This window comes from Polypterus senegalus, chromosome 2 (assembly GCF_016835505.1).
Source record: "Polypterus senegalus isolate Bchr_013 chromosome 2, ASM1683550v1, whole genome shotgun sequence".
Taxonomy (NCBI): domain Eukaryota; kingdom Metazoa; phylum Chordata; class Cladistia; order Polypteriformes; family Polypteridae; genus Polypterus; species Polypterus senegalus.
The window spans coordinates 214,632,579-214,655,314 of NC_053155.1; the positions used below are offsets into that span (position 1 = coordinate 214,632,579).

Genomic DNA, 22,736 nt, shown 5'->3' on the forward strand with positions numbered 1-22,736 from the left:
TCAGAACTTCTGTAAAAACAATATTTGGAATCTTGCGATTCACAATATGCTGAATCTTTTAAATGAGGTCAGTGAGACATGCTTAATGACTTAGTGATCTACATCATCAGCAGTTAATATTTTTTTTTTACAAAGTAATCAATAAATGCATGTGCGGTAAACTCCGTTTTTGAAATTTTCAAGATTCTTTGTCACATGCATAATTATACAGGACAACACACATTGAAATGCATCCTGATCCGCTTATCAAAAACTGCGAAAAGTTAGAAGAATATTAGTTAGATTAATAAGAAGTCATAGATTGAAAAATAACAGTAGAACATAATAAATAAGTAAAATTATGTGAATAAAGTAGAATTAAGTGTTAAGGTTTAATAGTGCAGTGATTATTGTGCAAAACCAAAGTTAGACAGGTGCATAGTTAAATGAGGCAGTTTGTTTGATCTTTACTTTCTTTTTTTTTATACTTTCTAATTTTCCTACTTTCATATCCTTTAACTTTCTCCACATATGTATAGCGCCTTTTTTATTTTTTAGCCTTTCGAATTCCACTGCTTTCATAATCTCTAACCTGCTCTCCATGTGTTTAGCGCCAACATCTGTGAACGTCTTTATTAAGTTCTACTTTGTCTTTTACTGTACACTGTTTTTTAATTCTGAGCCGGATTTGATGTGCTTTTTTTCAATTCCACTTGTTCCGGGCTGATAATTACTTTCCTTATTTTCTGAATTTGCACCTAGATTATTCTTTTTTGCTCTTTTTTCTCTCTAACGCTTTTGAGTCTCTTATCTCCGCGCTGCTTTCTTCTTCGCTTAGTCGTCGACGTTTCATTTATAACATACTGTCCTTATACGCTTTAAATGCGCTGAGAACCCTGGATCTGTGTGTGCTCAAATCCTTTAGACGACTGAATGTGTTGCTGCCTGTTGGCTTATTTGATATTGATTGTAAGTAGGGCGTGTCTTGCAAGAACCTCATGTTAAACGTAATCGCGAGACGGTCCTGGTTAATGTCTTGGCACAAAGTCTCATGTTTAAGGTCCCCGCCAGACGCTCTGTGGCCAATCTCTTTGATCTCCCGGTTTCTTTTAAACGTTTTCCGCGATCTAAATGTTATGATCACCTCTCAACGCCCTTGCGTTTCTCCCCAGGATTTTTTTTATAATAGAGAGACATTTTTAATATTTAGTCCTGCAAAACTTTAACTTACTGTAGTAGCGCTCAAGCACTAACATTTGGATTAACAAGGAAATGCAATAAAAAAATTACAATGACTAAAAAGCGGAGTTCACTCCTGAAGCAACACACAGAAACAAAGGTGATACGACTGAGCCACTTCAGTAAAAATCACAGCATCAGCAAGTCAGTTATCCCGCATTCTGAAAATTTCCAAAGTATTTAGAAAAGAAAATCTCTTACATATTGCTTAATAATTTACACGCTTAATAAAAAATGATTTTAAAAAATGAACACTGTTCTAGTGTAAATTACTAAATAATACTTAAAAGAGATTTAGTTTTTCTCAGTGGCAGAAAAATTCTCAAAATGGGGGAAATTGGTTTGCTGATGGAGGGATTTTGACTTAAGTACCTCTCAACCCTGCTCATCATGGCTGCTCGTGCGTAATTCCTTTTAAAAGTGATGTGATACTGATAAAGACTTTTCGACTAACACATCTACATTCTACAAATCTGCATTCTATTTACATTTATCGTGTCGTATTATATGAAACATAAAAAATGTTACAAGTTATATCAAACATACCCGTACTTCTGTGACTATTTCATATGTGTCCTGCATTCTCCCAAATTCTCTCTCATATATATAGGTAGTTATTTACATATAGGCTACTTATGTTTAGATATCTATAATTATAATGTAATTAAAACTGTATATGTTTTGGCTGTCCTGATCTGTGACTTTGGAAATCTGGCAATCATGATGATGAGCACGAGAAAAGTACGACGACAAGAGCACATCCGATTCAATCACTCGGATTCAGCCGACTGTTACAAATTTTATTCATAAAAGGTGGTACGCCAGGCTGTCTACAAAAAATTTGAAAAGCCTCTTTAACTAAATATTCAATATAAACATTGAATTAAGATTTTGTTTCTAGATACAATCTTTGTTCAACCGGGATTTTCAGAGGCAAAGCGGGACTCTGGACAATCCGCTCAAATCTGGACGTCTGACAACCCTGCTACTACATTACTGTAATCCAAACTCTGACACAGAGTGTGCAGCACAAGGAACGTTACAGTGAACGCCTAGTTTCTCGGCGGAGGATACATATTGCGGACAGCTAGTGTTACACAACATACCTCCCCTTTACTATGCTGCTGGTAGAGCTCATCTTCTTTAGAGTATGACTTATGATTAGTTATTGTACAAAAGTGTACATATATACTGTATTGTAAATAGATATAACGATGCAGTCACGCGTGCTGTGTAGTGGCTCGGCAGCTGCCGTTGCAGCACGACGGCTCAGGAATATTTTGGGTCCCATTGCGGGGAAAGGAGGTGGCGGTAGCCGTGGCCGCTGCTTTTTGCAGCATGAGGTCAAACACATAAACACATCGTCAGGTAACTCACAAAGCCTTCGTATGCTGTTTAGCGCTATGTCAAGCCTCCGGATTGCATGTCACCAACTTTATACTGTACGGACGCTGCTTTGACCTCTTAAGAGTATGAAAAATCAAAGTTGAAATATATATTTTCATCAGTTCATTATTTTCAATTGTGTTATTTTACATATTGTAGTGAAACATTGTATTACATTAAGTCTTATCTTACGGCTTTTCTTTATTTTCAATGTTCCTTTAAGTGACACGAAAGTCGGTTTACAACAACGGTCCACATTTGTAAAATAAATCTCTAGGAATATATGAATTTTTAAACATTTGGCTTGTGACTTTATCAAATTGGAACTTTAAAGACCAGAACAGAGTAAACTCGCTTTACCTACCTTTTTATTTTGAAATAAGGGGCGGGTCAGATAACTTGCTGATGTCACACGGTGTTTTGGACAGCCCGAAGCAGCGCTCGTGTTTAACTGCTGATGATGTGGTAGCCACCCCACTGTCACCCCCCCCCAAACTGCAGGCCAACAGTAAATGAAGTTGATAGACTGTATGGTCATGCTGAGTCTTAACAAAGTCTGCTGCAAGTAAACACGTGTCCGTCTTTACTTAATTGTTAAACGTCATATTTCATTAATTAAGTTTCTGAAGCCGCTGCATGCAAAGCAAGGAGCCAATCCCGCCATCATGTAGGCTGAATTTGAACTCGCCAGTCAGCCCGGAATGCACGTTTTTGGGGTGCAGAAGGAACACAGAAAAAAATGCACATGAAAACTAGAAGAAAGTGAGCAGTGTGTGGTTTGAACCCAGAATTCCGAGTTGTAAAGCAGCAGCGCTAACCACTGCTTTCTTACTGAGTACAGCACTAGTAGCTATTTGCTGATTTCTGTTCTTGTTGTTCAAGAGAGATCACTGTCGTCATTTTTTAAGCCATTATTAGTTCTGTATCCTATTTCCCTTTAACTCATTTAGCCTTTCAGTTCAGAAATGCCCAACAGGGTGTGTTTTACAGGAATCTTAAACGAGCATTATGCCTAGAGGAGGATCATTTATATGCAACCTATAATGTTTTCATAAAATTACTTGTGATCACTTTGAATTCACAGTACAGAACAACAGTTTATACTTAGTGCCTGTTATTGCGTTCATAAGACTTGGTTATGAATACTTTGAAATCACCTCAGTTTTGTTTTTTGCCTTCTGACTTACTGTTATGAGAAAACCCTCACAATATGATGTACCATTCGAATCTTCTTGATGTGTAGGTATGCAAGCTTTTTGAGCTTCTCCCCAATTTTTGGCCCTCTAGACCTGAAAGCCCCTCATTTTTTAGGCCACTGTTAGACTATATTTTGTGTAGGAAATTACACCCTTATAAAAAGTAAACCAAAAGGCATTTTCAGTAAAAATGATGAGAAGGACTTGAAGTTATGTGTGCCACATCAGCTGACCCCAGGGGTTCACCCAAAAATGAGATGCAAGGGGGCAAAGTTACTCCTTTTCACAAATTTTTGTAAAATTTGGATTGGTAACATAGGCATGTGGAGTGTCATTTTATGCTATTTTGAATAATATTTTTGATATTTGTTTTTTTTTTTTTTTGAAACCATTGGTACTGGCCCTCTAAAGCCCATTCCCTAAAGGTTAAAAAGGATCAATTTCAGAAGTAATGCACGTGGGGTATAGTTTTAGACAATTTAAAAAGCAGTGATTATGGATACAATGCTGTTTTTAATTTGTGATCCTTTACTTATGACCTAACCCTTTATGGACCACTAAATGAGGGTGAAAAATGACAAATTTATATTATAATCCAGAATATTTAAACTTTAATCATTTAAATTAAAGCACACACTTTTTGTTTATTATGTACTAACAGCTCATGAAGTAAATCATTGCGTTTCCTGTAAACATCCTAAATTATCTTATAGCTTAAGGGGCAGGTCAGTAAACATGCCGATGTCACCCGGTGATTTGAACAGCCTGAAGCAGCGCTCATGTTTAAGGGCTGATGATGTCTTAGCCATTGTGACACCCTGCTGCAGGCCTACGGTAAATGGTAAAGTTGATGTACTCTATGATCATGCTGGGTGTTAACAGATAGTGGCACAGGTAAACATCTTTACTACGGAACCAACTCGGCAGTGGCTCCCAGCCCATCATATGTGATGAATTTGATGTTGCTAGTCATCCTAGAATTCATGTTTTCGAGATGCAGAAGGAACCTCGACAAACACACTCATGCACATGCAATCTCCACACTGAAAATGACCTGGGTAGCATTTGAACCCAAAAGTCTTAGTTGTAAGGCAGCAGCTCTAACGACTGATTTCTTACTGAATACAGCACTTGTATCTATTTGCTAATTCCTGTCCCAAGATGATTTCTTCAGTAGATGTCAGTGTCTTCCATTTGTAAGCCATTGTTGGCTCTGTACTTTATTTCCCATTTTCTCATTTAGACTGTCAGTTCAGAAATGCCCAACGGGGTGTGTTTTACAGGAATCTTAAAAGAAGCTTTATGCTAGGAAGATGATTATTTCTTTCAACCTATATTTCTTGAAGTATCCACTTGATTATGTAAGACGTCCCAAATTAACACATTGTCTTTTGCACCAGTCTTATGGTTGTTAATTTGCCTCTTAAATTTGTTTGATTGAAATCTTGACAAAAATACGATTTAAGATGAACCAAATAAATGACCAGAATAAATGAGAGTGCTCAATGCAAAATCAACAAGAGTATTTCCCAGTTTTTTGAAAGCTTTCTTTTATAAGTTTATTATTATCATGTGTATAGAGTACAATTAAATTCTTACATTGCCACTGTCCAGTGCCATGATTAGTGACACAGCTTTAACTGTCTTCCTTATAAAGCTAGACTTTCTGTTTGTATTCTAATACATATATTACTGATCAAAGAGGCTTGCAGTTCCACATCAAATTTGGATTGCACACTTTTTCCTCGTACCTGTCTATAACAAAGTTAAAATGTAAATATAAAGTCATCAGTCAGAGATGCTAACATATCCAAAACAAGCAGACCATTGATGGAAGGTTAATAGAATTTTATTTTAAATATTATTAAGCAAAAATTTGTATCTTTTTGATATTTAGAAACACACTTAAAAATATGTGTTGTGGGAATATAAATGCAAAGCATACAAAAATATAGGTTTTAATGGAAGGGGAAACAGTTAAAGAGATTATGGACATTGATTTTGGCAAATCAAGTTTTCAGAGGCAATGGTAATAATTGAGGTAATACATTTTATTCATAAGCATCTGTCATGACAGTTAAGGACACTGTACATCTATAAGTTAAAACAAAAACATAGAAGAAATAGAAAAAGAAATAAAACAAAGTAATAAGACATTCAAAATTTAACAGATAAAATTTAAAGTTAAAATTACAAAATACATTCCACACATAAAAGTTTGTTTAAAATGATACATCTATACATTGGTTTTAAAAGCAGCGATTGAGGTAGATTGTCTTAAGATAAAAAAAAGCCAGGAGTTCCAAAATCTGGGTGCTGCAAAACTTAACTCAGTCATGCAGTGATTTGCAATTAGTATGTGTTACAACGAGAAATTCAACTTTGGCTGAGTTTAAATTGTGACAGTACGTATAGCATTTTAACATGTTTGAAATATAGATAGGACCATTGCCATGAAGAGCTTTATATGTTATCAGAGAAATCTTAGAAGAGATCCAATACTTACCAGGCAGCCAGTGCAGGGTAATCAGTGAAGTGGTTATATGTTTCCAAGGTTAACCGTTTGTTAAAATTCTGGCTGCACAATTCTGTACATGTTGTAATTTATTTAGCACTTAGCCTGAGGCACCAAAGAGCAGAGCATTACAGTCAAGTCAGAAGGTGACAAATGGTTGAGTAAGTATTTGAGTGGCACGATCACTGAGCAAACATCTAATTCATGAGGTGTTCTTTAGCTGAAGAAAACAGATCTGGTAACATTATTAACATTAGGCTCAAATGACAGATTGAAATCTAAATCAACCCCAAGTTCCTGACTTCTGAAGAGTGAGAGATGTTGCAACCATTATTATATAAATAATTGAGAAACATTGCAGAATAGAAAGTATATGTAATATACTGTGAGACAAAATGAGTGGTAGTCTTCTTTGTGTTCATTGTATAGGGCTGCCCAGTGTGTGCATTAGTATTTGCAGAATTATTTTTTTTCAATTATGTTTAAACCTTTTGGGATGTTCACATTATACTAATTACTTTATTAGTTTGAGGGCGTGCAGGTGGCATGCTGTCAGAATTGTCAGCTCTACTGCCTTTCAGATTCAGCATCTTGGATTCATATCCCACACTCAATTCCTTTCTGTGTTCATTTTTCAAGTTTTGTCTTGTCTGTGTTGGTGTTTTAGTTTTCCTTCCAAAGTTATAAGCATTAAGTTAATTGAAAATTCTTAGTTGACCAGGTGTTAATGTGCCTGGTGATTAATAACTGGCACCCCATCCACAGTTAATTCGTGCCCAGTGCTATAAAGATACTGTAGGTTCTTGTCTCATGTTACCTTGAATTAGATCAAGCAGGTATAAAAATATTTTGTTATTTTTAGGACAGATTGATTTACTTCCCATGTGAGTGTGTGTCACAATTATTCTGTCTTCAATTTATTATTATTATTATTATTATTATTATTATTATTATTATTATTGGCTAATACCTATTGATTTAAAGTGCATTGCCTTGGCCTCTAATACACACTTCCTTCCATTTATATACCTGGGGCACTCATTAGCAGGTCTATGGACAGACACTTGGCAGCATCACTGCATTTTGAAATCAGGTTTGGTATACTGTACTAATAAAATGTAGCCTTTTTGATTGTGTTTTTACTTTAATTCTTATGTGTAATTTGAATGTTATTTAAAATGTACTTTCAGTAAAGATATACTCAGAAAAATGTCTAAGGTAAATGTGAATATGTCCATTTAAGAATTCCACTTAATATTACATAGATTGAAAGTGTTTTTGGAAGTAATATGACATCCTAGATCTTTACTTCACCCTGTACACCCTGTCATCAGGCTGTAATTCCTACATATTATGGAGTCGTTCAGTCAGAATAACTCTTTAACAGATTTCACTAATTTAAGCACCTGTCCCTTCCTTTCCTAAAATAGCCAAATACTTCAGTAGTAGTATTTAAAAAAAAGCTTTTACTTGTATAAACACAAGCAACAACCAGAGCATTTCCACTGAACAAAGTCATGGAAGGAAGATCTTTGTATCCACCGCTGTAAAGCTCCAAATGATACCATGAGACTGAATATTATTGATATCCCTTCTTGTGGCATTTCCACAGCAGATCTATAAGTCTGGTTCCAGATCTAATACATCTAGTTAATTTAAGTCAGGCTGTATATGTAGGTAGTTTCCAGCTCGTTTCTTGCAAGTAAAGTAAAACTGTAGCTTCCAGTATCCAGTTTCTATTGAAATGTTTTAATTCATTTGGACCTGTGCTGCACACACCTGGCAACTAATTGACATTGTACCCAGCCTCCACCCTTCATCACTTTGTGGATAGTGAGGTGTGATTTCCTTGTCCTAAGATCAACCAGGTTATGTGTGTGTCCAGGTCAGCAGGTGCACTACTCCCAGGCCTTCTTGCCATGTGTGTTCCTGGTAAGGTATGCTTGGGTGTATGTAAGGGCCATCACAATAGTCAGTGTTTGACTGAGTTTTGTCTGGACCTTATCTTTACTCCAATTTCAAAAGGTTCATTGACAGCTTAGATTCACGGCCTTTTGTGGCATACTTCTTCCCATAACAATTTACAATTCCCTTTCCCTTTTCTGATAAATTGTTTGCTTTTGTAAATTCTGATTATTTGACATACTCTCTGGCATGGTTTAATTTTTATATTAAAATAGTTGCTTTTTTTTTCTTCAGGAGACATCATTAAAATAGGTGACATTACCTACCATGTGAAACAACCTAAGAATCCTGAACTTGTGCCTTTAAATTATAGTAAGTATGTTTTTCTTTACTAAATGAAATATGCATATTTTTTCCAGAATTGTTAAATATATTTAATGAAATTGCTTGAATTTGCATCGAAATTAAGTACTGATTGTACAACAATGTGACATGACACTTGACCATTCCTCCTTACCAGTTTTTGGTGATTCCTGGCTAGAGTTTATTGTGCATGTAGTTTGAACATTTTGTTCTTGTTTGTATGTCTCTAGGGAACTCTAAAGTCAGCCTGGTTGATTGGTAGCACTAGGCTGGTGCAAATATGTGCCCTGTGACAGGCTGACCCTCTTTTCTTAGTACTTCACTGCCTTGTTCTTCTGCTGCTTATATATGTTTTAGCTTTCCATATCATTTGTTTCACTGTTTATTGCTGGTTTTTAGTAGATTTTTACACTTATGCATATGTTGAATTAAAAAGTTTTGCTGCTTCTTTTTTTTTGAAGTGGTTTTCTCTCATTTCTGCTTTAGATTAAGATGATATATACCATATATCCATATTATATATACAGTACTAGTATTAATTAAAGCTTGCATTTTGCAAACAATGTTTTCATGAAATGAGTACTGGAGTTATCATGATAGTAACCACATACCACATAGTACATATAGGAACAGAAAAATGTATACAATAGATTGATCACATAGTTATGAACTTCTTCTTCTTTTGACTTCTCCCGTTAGGGGTTGCCACAGCAGATCATCTTTTTTCCATATCTTCCTGTCCTCTGCCTGCAGATTTCCATAGCATACTGTATTTATGAACTGAAATGATAATTTAATAGTCACCAATAAATAATCATGCAGGAGCTAGGCAAACGTGATCCAATAAAGAACAATTCAGGATAGATGGAGGTGGTGCTATTTCTGTTTTCTTGAGGGACATTGGTAGTGTAATCAGTTTTAATTGCAGAACACAGAAGACAGCAACAAAAAATTTAAAGATGTTGTTATACAGACAGTAAATTATTATTATTTTTTTAGCTCCCAATGGGAAATGTTGCAATTACATAAACTCAAAGATTTTATAACAGGAAGCAAATTCCTCTTCCTCCTAGTACCCCAAAAACCACAACATTCGTAAACATAGAAATTGTACATTATGCCTAAAACAATAAATAGAAAGAAGTTACAGTGATACATTATAAATTAAGATTATAATTTGTATGAAGGAGCCCCAGTAACACTTTTTGACTCACTTCTTCTGTATATTCGAAAAAGTAGTGTGTTGTAAAAATACAACCTAATACATAAGAAATTGATAGGTTATTATGCACATGGTAAGAAACATTAGTTTCAATATTATATGATACTTTCAAAAACTGTTTAATAACTGTAATATTATATTAAGTTTGCACTAAGTTCAGTAACGTTTTAACATGCAGGCTATTAATAAGAGATATCTTTAGTTAATGCATAATTTTAATGTAATCGTTGTTGGGAAGATATCTAATTCTTAAAACTTATATTAATCACTAGACTTTAAGCCCATTACAATAACGGGTGCTAGAACAGTAGTGCATAAACATTAGTAGGAACAGTGTATATTAAATGGCAAGGGACATTGTATTTGGCTGTAATATGCATCCCCGTATTGTGTACCTTTAATTTTCTTTCACAGTAATACTGGTTTGTATTTCCGTAAAATGCCTGTAATTTTCTGTGACAGTAATACAGTGGAACCTCGGTTCACAACCATAATTCGTTCCAAAACCCTGGTCAAAACCCGATTTGGTTGTGAACCGAAGTAATTTCCCCCATAAGATTGTATGTAAATACAATTAATCCGTTCCAGACCATACGAACTGTATGTAAATATATATTTTTTACGTTTTAAGCACAAATATAGTTAATTATACCATAGAATGCACAGGGTAATAGTAAACTAAATGTAAAAATATTGAATAACACTGAGAAAACCTTGAACAACAGAGAAAAGTAACACTGCAAGAGTTTGCACTATAGCGCTACTAACTGCTCGCTAAAAACACTTTTTTTAATGAGTTTTAAGCACAGGGAAAAAAATGAACATTTGAAAAATCCTTAATTTAATAAACAACCAAGAAAAGTAACATTGCAACAATGCACGCTTGCGCCTGTGTGTGTGTGTCTCTCTCGCGCGCCTGTGTGTATGTGTGTCTCACGCGCCTGTGTGTGTCTCTAGCGTGCCTGTGTGTGTATGTCTCTCTCTTGCGCGCCTGTGTGTGTGTCTCTCTCTCTCTCTCTGCACAGGGAATGCACAGTGAGAGACTGAACACGTGTGGCCCTGCGCATATGCACTTCACCAGAAGACACACACGGACACCTGGACGCACACAGGGGTCTTATTAAAGAGGATACCTAGTTCTTCACGGATATTAGGTTCCAAGATCTCCTGCAAATAAGTGGAGTTTGTGAATACTGGGTGCTACCTAAAAGCAAAAAATCCACTTCATAAAATCAAACCAACATATTAATATGCACTGTAATGCAGTGTTTGGCATTACTGTTCACCCCTATAAGAAAAATATTGAGGAAATTAAAAACAGATGGAACTGTGGAAGTGTGCAGATAGATCTTTCTCAAAAAATGCAGATTATGTAATATAGCTAAGTTGCATTTGTTGACAATGTGATAGAGAGAAAAACAAATGACTGAGGATGGGTTATTTGAATAAGTAAAACTCTTTATTGTCGGTAGAAATTTATTGAAGTCCATAACCTGATGAGACAGTTTTGCTTTTAGATTGTTTGGCCAATATAAACTTATGCTTTATAGCATGTTTACATTAATCTGAAGGATTTCTAATCATTCTTCCAACATTATGGAATACCCATCACAAGCTTCCAGTAGTAAGGAGACCTGCAGCAGTCTCTTTGTAACCCCAGGGAGCTTTGCATCCTGTGGCTACAGATGCTTTTTGTAGTCCATGAAATGGAGTAAATTGTTTATTTCAGACTAATCCATGAATAGTGAGATGTTAATGTATTTTTATGTACGAAGCATAAATAAAATCAATATAAAAGAATAAAGGATACAGGCAATAGTAGAACAATTACTATGCAGACTTGCAATTATACATGTTAACATCTTCTGTGTCTGTCTTAGGGCAGAACTATGATGACTGTTTCCAACTATAAAATAAAAGGCATAATCACAGTTTTATCCAAGTTTTTACTATTAAATTATATTTTCCTTTCATTGAGGTTGGATTTTTCTGGGACTCAGTGCCACAAGATGAACCTATTAGTTTGTGAAAAACATTTTTTTTTAGGTTGTCTGCAAATAGCCAAGAATATAGGAATGCACGTTCAGAAGGAGCTGTTTGGTAGGACTAAATAGGTGTGATAGTGTAAACTGATACTTTCTTTTCCTTTGAAATTGTATATGTTTTTATTGATCTAGTCCATGTTGATCATTTTTGCACATGCCTTACAGTAATGTTTTCTGTGGAATTGTTAGAATCCCTGCTATGTGTGCAATAGGAGTACTACATCACTTTCTATTAAAGGTACTGCTTGGGCTGCCTGGTTTCATGGTTATGCCTGGGTTCCACACATGGCTTGTTCTCTGTGGTCTTTTTAAGAATTTGCATGTTTTAGTCTAAAATGCAGTTTTGGCCCTGTCCACCTTGACTTATTCGCGTTCTGAATCAATGAAGCAAAATTTCTTCATGACATGTAGTTCTTCTGCCCTTAACCCTGCTCAGGTAGGCCTTATTTTTTGTAATTATGAAATCATTTCAAAGTAAGCAGGGATTTGAACTCAGTAATTCCTTCTAGCAAGGTCTAAACCTAGGATGGCAACTTGAACTTTTGGAAATGTGTTATCCTGAATGGGCAGAAAAATACCGTCAGTCCCATCTAGTGAATAATCTCATGGTACCTTCATGGCCTTCAGGGTTAGACACCCTTAACATTTTCTATTGTGAATTTCCCCTTGGGATTAATAAAGTATCTATCTATCTATCTATCTATCTATCTATCTATCTATCTATCTATCTATCTATCTATCTATCTATCTATCTATCTATCTATCTATCTATCTATCTATCTATCTATCTATCTATCTATCTATCTATCTATCTATCTATCTATCTATCTATCTATCTATCTATCTATTATGCATGCCCTATACTATTGGCAGAAACTCATTAGTCCCCTCTAGTGCCAGAGGAATTCAGTTACCTTCTTACCAAGACACTATAGTTATTCCCTCATTTTTGTGCCTTCAGAGATTCTTCTTCTTCTGCCCCATTCTTTTTAAAATGGCATTTTCCTAGTTGCATGTTGAGATTCTTTCCATCTGCCAATATAGGTTTCTCTATGTCTTTTCCATTCTGTCTCAGATGTTCTTGCAACAATAACAATATTTTTTGGATAGTCTCTTTTCAGTATTTCTGTATTTTTTGTTACATTGCAATTGTTAAACCTTAAGTTAATTTATTACAAACTGTTTATCATACAGATTAATTTGTGCAAGTTATGAGCTGTGTTTCCTCTCCATAACATGATCCATCACTGATTACTGCATAGGCACGATTCATTTCAATTTCAATTCTTTATTGTCATGTGTACAAGTACAAGTATCATGTACAATGAAATGCTTGCTTGCATGTGCCCCTGCAGACAGTGAATATAGACAAAAAAACACACACACAATAATAAATGAATATAAATAAGTAAATAAATAAAACCAGAATCCTAGGAATAAATAGAGACAGTGGCAGAAGTGTATGTGCAGGTAGCAGTGGAGGTGACACAAGGTTACTGATTGTTCATGAGTCTGATTGCAGTTGGGTAGAAACTGTTCCTGAACCTGGAGGTGCATGTCCGAATGGACTTTAGGTTCACTTTCCTGAGACAGCGTGTAGTGTGGATGTCATGGATTGCAGGGAGCTGTGTGCCCGTGATCTGCTGTGCTGTATTCATCACGCACTGCAGAGCTCTGCAGTCCTAAACTGAGCAGTTGCTGTACCAGGGTGTGATGCATCCTGTCAGGATGAATTCCACAGTACACCTGTAGAATCTGCACAGGTTGTGGGGGACATCCAAGCTTTACTCAGTCTCCTGAGTAAAGGAGTTGGGCTTTCTTAACTACTGCCGCAGTGTGACTTGACCATTTAAGGTCATCAGTGAGGGTGACTCCCAGGAACCTAAAGCTGCTGACCTGCTCCACAGCCTCACCTCCGATGTAGATGGGGCTGTGCTCTGTTGCCTGTTTGTGGAAATCCACAATCATCTCCTTAGTTTTGCTAACATTGAGGGTGAGGTTGTTGTCCTGACACCATTCTGACAGGAGTCTGACCTCCTCCCTGTAGGCCGACTCATCATCCTCGCCGATCAGACCTATTACAGTGGTATCGTCAGCAAACTTGAGGATGGTGCTAGAGCTGTACTTAGCTACGCAGTCATGGGTGTAAAGAGAATAAAGCAGGGGGCTCAGTACGTTGCCCTTTTGGGTGCCAGTGTTGATGGTGATGATGGAGGAGGTTTTTCCACCAATACGCACTTGCTGAGGTCTGCCAGTGAGGAAGTCCAGTACCCAGTTGTACAGTTAAGAGCTAAGCCCCAGATCCAGGAGTTTAGCGATGAGCTGGGATGGAATGATGGTGTTAAATGCAGAGCTGATGTCCACAAACAGCAGCCTGGCATAACAGTTCTTGTTCTCCAGATGAGACAGGGTGGTGTGAAGTGTTATGGAGATGGCATCCTCAGTGGACCTGTTGCAGCGGTAGGCAAACTGGAGGGGGTCCAGACTGTCAGGGATGATGTCCTTGATGTGTTCTAGCCCCAGCCTCACAAAGCACTTCATGGCTATGGGAGTAAGTGCTACTGGTGGTAATGTAATATGTAATTAGGAGAAATAATTGTTAGTGACACATGAACTCTCTGTATAAAATTATCGACAAATCCCTTAATGAGACATTTCAAAATGTAAACTGCAACAGCTTCAGGTCTGCTTGTTGAGGCCATAGTCTTAGATACATTTTTTATCAGTTCAAAGGAATTTCTGTGAAAATGTTACAAAACATTTACTCTTACATACTGTATATTTAGAACTTTGTTTCTCTTTGTATAATGCAGAATAAATTATATAAATTGATATTGGTGAGGCACATTAATTAAATTACCATTATTAAATCAGTTATTAATAACAACTAAATATTAAGAAGTTGTAAATTAAACACAAAGACAACATCAAAGTTTTGGGAGATCCAGCCCATATACTTTAGATGTCACACAAATGAAATACGTCTTTACAGACTGGAATCCAAAACAGAACTGAGTACTACAAAGAGAAGGCGGTATATGTATGGTTGGTGAAAGGAAATGATGTCATGAGAATGTGTCATTCTGGAACCGGAAGTCAGAGGCGGCTTTTGGGGGTGGCGACTAGGGCAATTGCCCCAGGCCCTGCGCCTGAGGGGCGCCCCGCTATAGGAGATTCTTTTGTCACCGTCAGCTCATCGTACAAATGTGCGGGGCCTCTGCAAGACATTCAAATCCGTTATAGACTGAATTACGGTACGTGGTGGATTTCTTCGGAAACCACTCATAAACGAGGACTTGTTACTTTAGAAGCCTTTCCCGGCATTTATACCAATAACCAAGAAAGCTCTTAACACAACATTTTTAGTTTCAATTTACCGTAATAATTACGCCCTTCAGTTCCGTTCTCCGTAATTAAATAAATTTGCCGACTCCAGCGGGTTCGGCAGAAACGACTGTTATCTAGTTTGTTAATTTTGCGTGCAAAATGTTTCTGAATCATTAATTAAGTTGGTTAAAGGCCACTAAACCAATATAAGAACAATTACAATACGTAATATAATGAAACGGCCAATGGTACCTACATAAGACACCATGTTTTTTAACAATAATAAGGCGTACAGCATTAGTGGCGGATAAGCCCGTGAGCGTGGTGGTACGGTATATAGCCTACACTTATGGCTCTCTGTCCCGCATATGACACTCGCCCAAGGCCCCGCGTACTCCTAAGGCGCCTCTGCGGAAGTGACATCAGGATGTGGGATATGTGGGATCAGAACCGGACGTGATGTTGTCTGGGGACTGGAAGGGATGGTTAGGCTGAGGGTTGCTCTTTTATTCTTTAGAGAGAAAGAGTTAGAGGACAGCACCAACCCCTAGTCCGGTGGGCTAACATAATTATTTTTAGCCCGTAAACTGTCTCCTATTGGCACGTGTGTGACAAAGTATATATATATAGAATTGTATATAGTAAACCTAACTTTTGACAGCAAATATACAATAGTGTTATTTTTTGTTGTTGTCTGGAATTTTCTTTATTTTTATGTTTAAGGAATATATTGTGAGCTATTTTTGTACTACTGTATAGATAATAAAATAAACTATCAGAATCATCAAAAATAATAGATATGTAGTCCCCCACAGGCAATTTTTAGAATAAGAGTTAAAATAGAGAAAGAGGAAGCAGCTATCTTGAAAATTATCCTACAAGTGTTTATTTTTACCAAATGATCAAATTACTATACTTCATGCTGATAATGAAAAATTACTGTAATCCTTTGGAATTTGATAGGCTGAGTCCGTGTGCTTTGGAAGCTGGCACTGAAAATTTGACTGCTACAGTCTTGTCCCCTTTATATTCTGGTTATTCCAATTCAAATGAAAGTGGTTAAGTTACATTCATGAAAATTCTAGGAGCCTTAAAGTTGTTGAAAGATAACACATTTTTGAAAATCAAAATATGCACCATTAGAGACATTTGGAGAGAGACAGAGATTTGAGAGCCATTCTGGCAAATGAAAGCCGATCAAGCATTTGGGAATGCCAATGAGTGAAATTTGTGTGAACTTTGTATATTGCAGAATAATGCATTTTCTTTCATTCATGTTTATACTCCCATTGTCCTTGTTGGCAGTTGAAAAGGAAGAAATAATTTGTTGTTTGGGCATACATAAGAAGTTTTTTAGCAATGTTCTTAAGTACAACCAAGCAACACTGATTGCATGCAGTGTATAATGTCAGTCAACATTGTTTTTAATCACAAGACTTTATTATTTTACCTGTAAAAAATAAAGGAATAAGCAATAGGTCTAAGTACCAGGAAGTAAAATCCCCAGAAAGTACTGTATGTTTGTTGTCTGCTTTATTTTGGTAGAAATGTAACAGCGGTATACTGTACTTAATGGTGTTTTATAAGATGAGAAATGAACTGCTTACCTGACATTAATCTGAACAGTTTGTAAGCTGACAAACTGGATTGGCTTGAAAGTATTCACTTGCTTTGATGAATGTTCTGTAAGTGCTATGTCCTTTATACTATACTTTGCATCTAAATTAATGTTCTCATGTTCAGCTATAGCCTGGTATTGGTTGGTTGATTGGTTCCCTTGAAGTTTTAATTTCTGCTTTTGTTTTGATGCATCATAGCCTTTGACAGTTACATACATACAGTATTTGGCAAATACTGTATAGCAGAAAGCAACAAGAAATTCTTTTCAAATTATAAAACAGATTTTTTTTCTGTAATCATTGCCCTTTGTACCTCAGTACTTTATAACCTTAATTTTACATGATTTGTTTCACATTGGTATGTATGCAACATTTTTCTCAGAATTGAAACTTAGTCCAGTTTGGCAGTCATCTTGACCTTTATGCTAACAAAACACAGAATTTAATTGTCAAATGAAATGGGATTTAATAGCCAATTATTGTGAACTAGCCAACCCGCGGCGTAGCATACGCATAATCAGGGCGCTTTTTAAATGATTTTTAAGCACAGAGGAAAAAATAAACATTTGAAAAATCCGTAATTTAATAAACCACCAAGAAAAGTAACATTGCAACAATGCGCTCTGAACCAACATACAATTGTCCGTGACTGAAAACCGGAGGACCGCCGTCGCGCTTTCTCCTTCTAAAGCGAAGGACGGGGTTGAACGGCGCTTGTTCAGTATGCACTGCCTGCTTATGTGCCCGCCCCCAACTCCCTACCTGAGTCGCTTTCGTCTGTGTACAGTCCACACGCACCTGTGAGTCACGTTGACTGTTAATTTTCCAAACATCGCCTCAGTCGGTTTCCACGTTGATTTTTCATTGTTCTTTGCGGTTCCGGCTGCTTTTTTTATATATAATCCTCCAAATCACCCGACCATGGGGGGTTTTACAAAGGGCAGGGACGTAATCAGTGCGAGCGTATGACCCGCACGTACTGGGAATTTCTCGTTCGTTGGGAACAATTGGAAGCCACGGTCTCCATCACGAATGGGGTTCAATGGCTTACCCACGCCGGGTAGACACACGTTGATCCATTCAGTGTAGCGCACGTGCAGTATCGGACATACAAGTGCATCACAGACCTGTTAATGCTCAATCTCACGTGGTTGAAAGCCACTTGTCCCTCTAAGAATTTGGACCGCTGTTGGGTCGTGTAACTATTTAGCCTTCGGGAATCTCGTTCGTTTTCGGAAATAACCAGCCAAATCGCTCCACCAACTAAGAACTGCCATGCACCACCACCCACAGAATCGAGAAAGAGCTATCAATCTGTCAATCATGTCCGTCTCCGTGCCAGGTGAGGTTTCCTGTGTTGAGTCAAATGAAGCGAAAGGCTCCACACTTGGTGGTGCCCTTCCGTCAATTCCTTTAAGTTTCAGCTTTGTAACCATACTCCCCCGAACCCAAAGACTTTGGTTACCCGGTTTTGGTTACCATGGGAATGACGCCGCCGGATCGCCTGTTGCGGGGCCTGCATTGGTGAAGCAGGTGAGACGGTAATGAAACAGAGGCACAGGGCTTATTGGTTTTTAAAGACTGCTTCCTTCATTGGGTTTTAACCAATGCACGGAACGAACCAACACACAATCGTCCGTGCGGCGCTCAGGGTGGAACGGGAGGAAAGGAGAAGGACATCCACTCCGCTCCCTCCGTCATGCTAGTCTGCTGATTTCTCGTTCAGTATACACTGCCTGCTCATGTGCCCAACTCCAACTCGTCACTTGAGTCATTGTCGTCTTTGTACAGTCCAGATGCACCTGTGACTCACGTAGACTTTTCATTGCTCTGTGCCGTTTTGGCTGCCTTTCTATATATAATCCACCAAGATACCCGACCACGGTGGGAGGGAGGTGTGTACAAAGTGCAGGAGCATCTAAGAAGACGCATGTTTGTCGCGGATGCAAATTGCTGTATGTAGTATGTAAAACAGATTGCTATAGTGCACGTGGTCGTGCGTCGTAACCGAAAACTCGTTTTTTAAAGACTGCTCACTTCATTGTGTTTTAACCTCAGTTGTAAAGGAACGTTTTAAGGATCCCATGGGATACCCCTCGCAAACAGTTTTACACGCCGCATATGGCGATTCACCTCCGCGAGAAACATGCCTCTATTAACAGTCAACGCGGGTCCACAGGCAGTTAGTGAATCCACGCCCCTTCCGGCATGCTTTCCATGGTTGTCTTGCCTTAGTGAATTATATATATAGATTTTTTGCCATTCATTTTTATCACCTAGGGATCCACATGTATTTGTCAATTTTAATGTAAAATGTCTCTTGGTTCTAGAGATGGACTGAAAGAACTGCAGATTGAAAGTAGTCAAAAATTATTATAGTAGTAACATCAGTTAACTATTTTGGAAGCCAAAAATCCATAGTAGTATAAGTGTCTGCATGTTTTAATGTAAAGTATAATGAATAAAAAATATTTGCAGAACATGTTTAAACTTTTAAAAATTTTGCATGTTGGTTTTTTTTAAACTATCAACCTTTGGAGCTACCCTTTGGCACCCTGACATATTTAGGTGAAACCAGCCGGTCAGGATCATTGAGAAAGACAAGTGGAGCAACAAAAGAATTTACAGGAAAAAAAAACTAATTTCCCAGCAGAGAATATTTAGATGCACAGTTGACAATAGAGGAGGAAGTAATTGTTATATAATGAACTTTGAATGCTTAACTGTTACTGGCTTAACAGGTTATAAGAATTTCATCATGCCTTTGTGAAAGTTTGTAAAACTATTCTATGTTTTTGAACAGATTTACAAGACATTGAAAAATTAGCAAGCATTCAACTGCATTTGCAGAGAATTATTTGCCCAGCATGTACAAATAAAAAAAGTTCAAAATTTTGAACAAGAACCATGCAATTTGAGAAAATTCAAATGATAGTTTTACTCACAAGAATGAAAGATGCAAACAACAAAAATATAAAAATATTCTGTTATTTTTTTACCCTGACCAGATAAAGAGAATTGAACCAAATTTCTGTTATATTTGTTAGGCTTCAATCAATCAATCAATCAACATTTATTTATATAGCACATATTCATACAAAAAAAATGTAGCTCAAAGTGCTTTACAAAATGAATAGAGTAATAGAAGACACAATAAAAGATAAACATAAGTCAACATTAATTAACATAGAATAAGAGTAAGGTCCGATGGCCAGGGTGGACAGAAAAACAAAAAACTCCAAAGCTGGAGAAAAAATAAAATCTGTAGGGGTTCCAGACCAAGAGACCGCCCAGTCCCCTCTGGGCATTCTACCTAACATAAATCATCATATTTTCATGGAAGGACCTGATGATGATGGTCACGTAGACTTCTGGCTTTCAGTCCATCATTGTTGGAGCATCATGATGCTTTGAGTAGGTGGTGGTGGCGCAGGCCGCCACCACAAAGAAACCGGAAAAGAAACAGAAGAGAGTAGGGGTCAGTACGGATTTTAGAGCCACCATGAATAGTTATTATGAAGAATTGAACATACAGAGTATCAGGATTATGTTAAAGTGAAGTTATAAAAAGGCCATGTTAAAGTAATGTGTTTTCAGCAGTGTTTTAAATGCTCTACTGTATTTGCCTGGCGAATTCCTATTGGCAGGCTATTCCAGATTTTAGGTGCATAGCAGCAGAAGGCCGCCTCACCACTTCTTTTAAGTTTAGCTTTTGGAATTATAAGGAGACACTCATTTGAAGATCTAAGGTTACGATTTGGAATATAACGTGTCAGGCATTCCGATATATAAGATGGAGCGAGATTATTTAAGGCTTTATAAACCATAAGCAGTATTTTAAAGTCAATCCTGAATGACACAGGCAACCAGTGTAGTGACATCAAAACTGGAGAAATGTGTTGGATTTTCTTTTCCCAGTTAGGATTCTAGCAGCTGCATTCTGCACTCGTTGCAAATGATTTATGTCTTTTTTGGGTAGTCCTGAGAGGAGTGCGTTACAGTAATCTAGTCTACTGAAAACAAAAGCGTGAATTAATTTCTCAGCATCTTTCAATGATATAAGAGGTCTAACTTTAGCTATGTTTCTTAAATGAAAAATGCTGTCCTAGTGGTCTGATGAATATGCGATTTAAAATTCAGATTACAGTCAACGGTTACCCTAAATTTTTACTTCCGTCTTAACTTTTAATCCTAGTGCATTAAGTTTATTTCTGATAACCTCGCTGAATCCATTATTGCCAATTACCAAAATTTCAGTTTTCTCTTTATTTAGTTTGAGAAAATTACTATTCATCCATTCAGAAATACCAGTAAGACATTGTGTTAGTGTATCGAAAGAGTCGGAGTCATCAGGTGCTATAGATAAGTACAGCTGTGTGTCATCAGCATAGCTGTGGTAGCTCACATTGTAACCTGAGATAATCTGACCTAACGGAAGCATATAGATTGAGAATAACAGCGGACCCAGGATAGAGCCTTGTGGAACACCATATCGGATATCATGTGTCTTTGAGATTTGATTACCACAACTCACAAAGAATTTTCTCCCTGCCAGGTAGGATTCAAACCAATTTAAGACACTGCCAGAGAGGCCCACCCATTGACTAAGGCGATTTCTAAGAATATTATGATCAATGGTGTCAAATGCAGCACTCAGATCTAAGAGGATGAGAACAGATAAATGGCCTCTGTCTGCATTTACCCAAAGTCATTTACTACTTTAACAAGTGCAGTTTCTGTACTGTGATTTGTTCTGAAGCCTGACTGAAAAGTATCAAGAATAGCATGTTTATTTAGGTGGTCATTTAACTGCATAATGACTGCCTTCTCTAAATTTTACTTAAGAAGGGCAGGTTAGAAATGGGTCTAAAATTTTCAAAGGCAGAGGGGTCAAGATTATGTTTCTTAAGAAGGGGTTTAACTACAGCAGTCTTAAGACAGTCTGGAAAGACCCCCGTATCTAATGACGAATTTACTATGTCCAGAATATTGTCAATTAGAACGCCTGATATTTCTTTGAAAAACCTGGTTGGTATTGGGTCAAGGACGCAGGTGGAGGATTTCAGTTGAGAGATTATACTATGTAATTCAGGTAAATCTATCCTGGTGAAAGCATTTAATTTGTTTATAACGGAGTACCGGGGCTTTGGAGGTTCTGCAGTGTTCGGGAGATATACTATGTTATCTCTAATATCATTAATTTTTTGAGTGAAAAATACAGCAATGTTCTCACAGGTTTCACTGGAAGTATTCTGTGGGCATTCCTTTGTGTTCCCTGGGTTTAACAGACGGTCAATTGTTGAAAATAAGACTCTGGGATTACTAGCATTGTTATTTATAATATTAGAGAAATAGCAGCGCCTCTCAAGACGGACAGTGTTATTGTATTCTGTTATTTTAACTTTTAATATTTCATAGTGGATAGTTAGTTTAGTTTTCCTCCATTTACGCTCAGCTCTACGACATGTTCTTTTTAAATCAGACACTCTTTGGGTCTTCCATGGAATAACAGTACTAGAGGATTTTTTAACTGTCTTTTCAGGTGCAACTATGTCAACAGCAGTTCTTACTTTAGAGTTAAAGTTTTCCACTTTAACTCTTTAACTGTACAGTGTAGCAGCATTATCATTAGCATGGTATCTAAAGTTATTTTGCAAAACGCCACATCCATGCAATTGTACTGAGTAGTAAGACTTTATAATGTTATAAAAAATAGTAATTTAAAATGATTAAATGCTATTAAGTCAGTTAAGAATGATTTTTTCTTCCTTTTTTTCTTGAATAGGTAAATCGGACCCAAGGGGTTGTTGGGGGGTTCATTGTGTGATCGAAGAGGAAATTATAGAGATTTTACATATTTAGTGATGGATATACCAGCCTTGTAAAAGTAAATAAGTAAAAAAGGGGAACCACAGCTTTACTAGCTTTCAGAGTAAAACA

The 22,736-nt window shown here is 37.0% G+C and overlaps 1 protein-coding gene across 1 annotated transcript in view; it reads left to right on the top strand.

Annotated features, from left to right (window-relative positions):
* The first annotated feature begins 2,335 nt into the window (after nt 1-2,335).
* The window catches only part of vwa8 (von Willebrand factor A domain containing 8), a 482,517-nt gene continuing 462,116 nt past the window's right edge, over nt 2,336-22,736 (top strand). The window contains exons 1-2 of the mRNA XM_039745289.1: nt 2,336-2,586; nt 8,515-8,592. Of these exons, the coding sequence (XP_039601223.1) occupies nt 2,433-2,586; nt 8,515-8,592 (232 nt within the window). The 5' untranslated portion in view covers nt 2,336-2,432. The remainder of the gene's footprint in view (nt 2,587-8,514; nt 8,593-22,736) is intronic.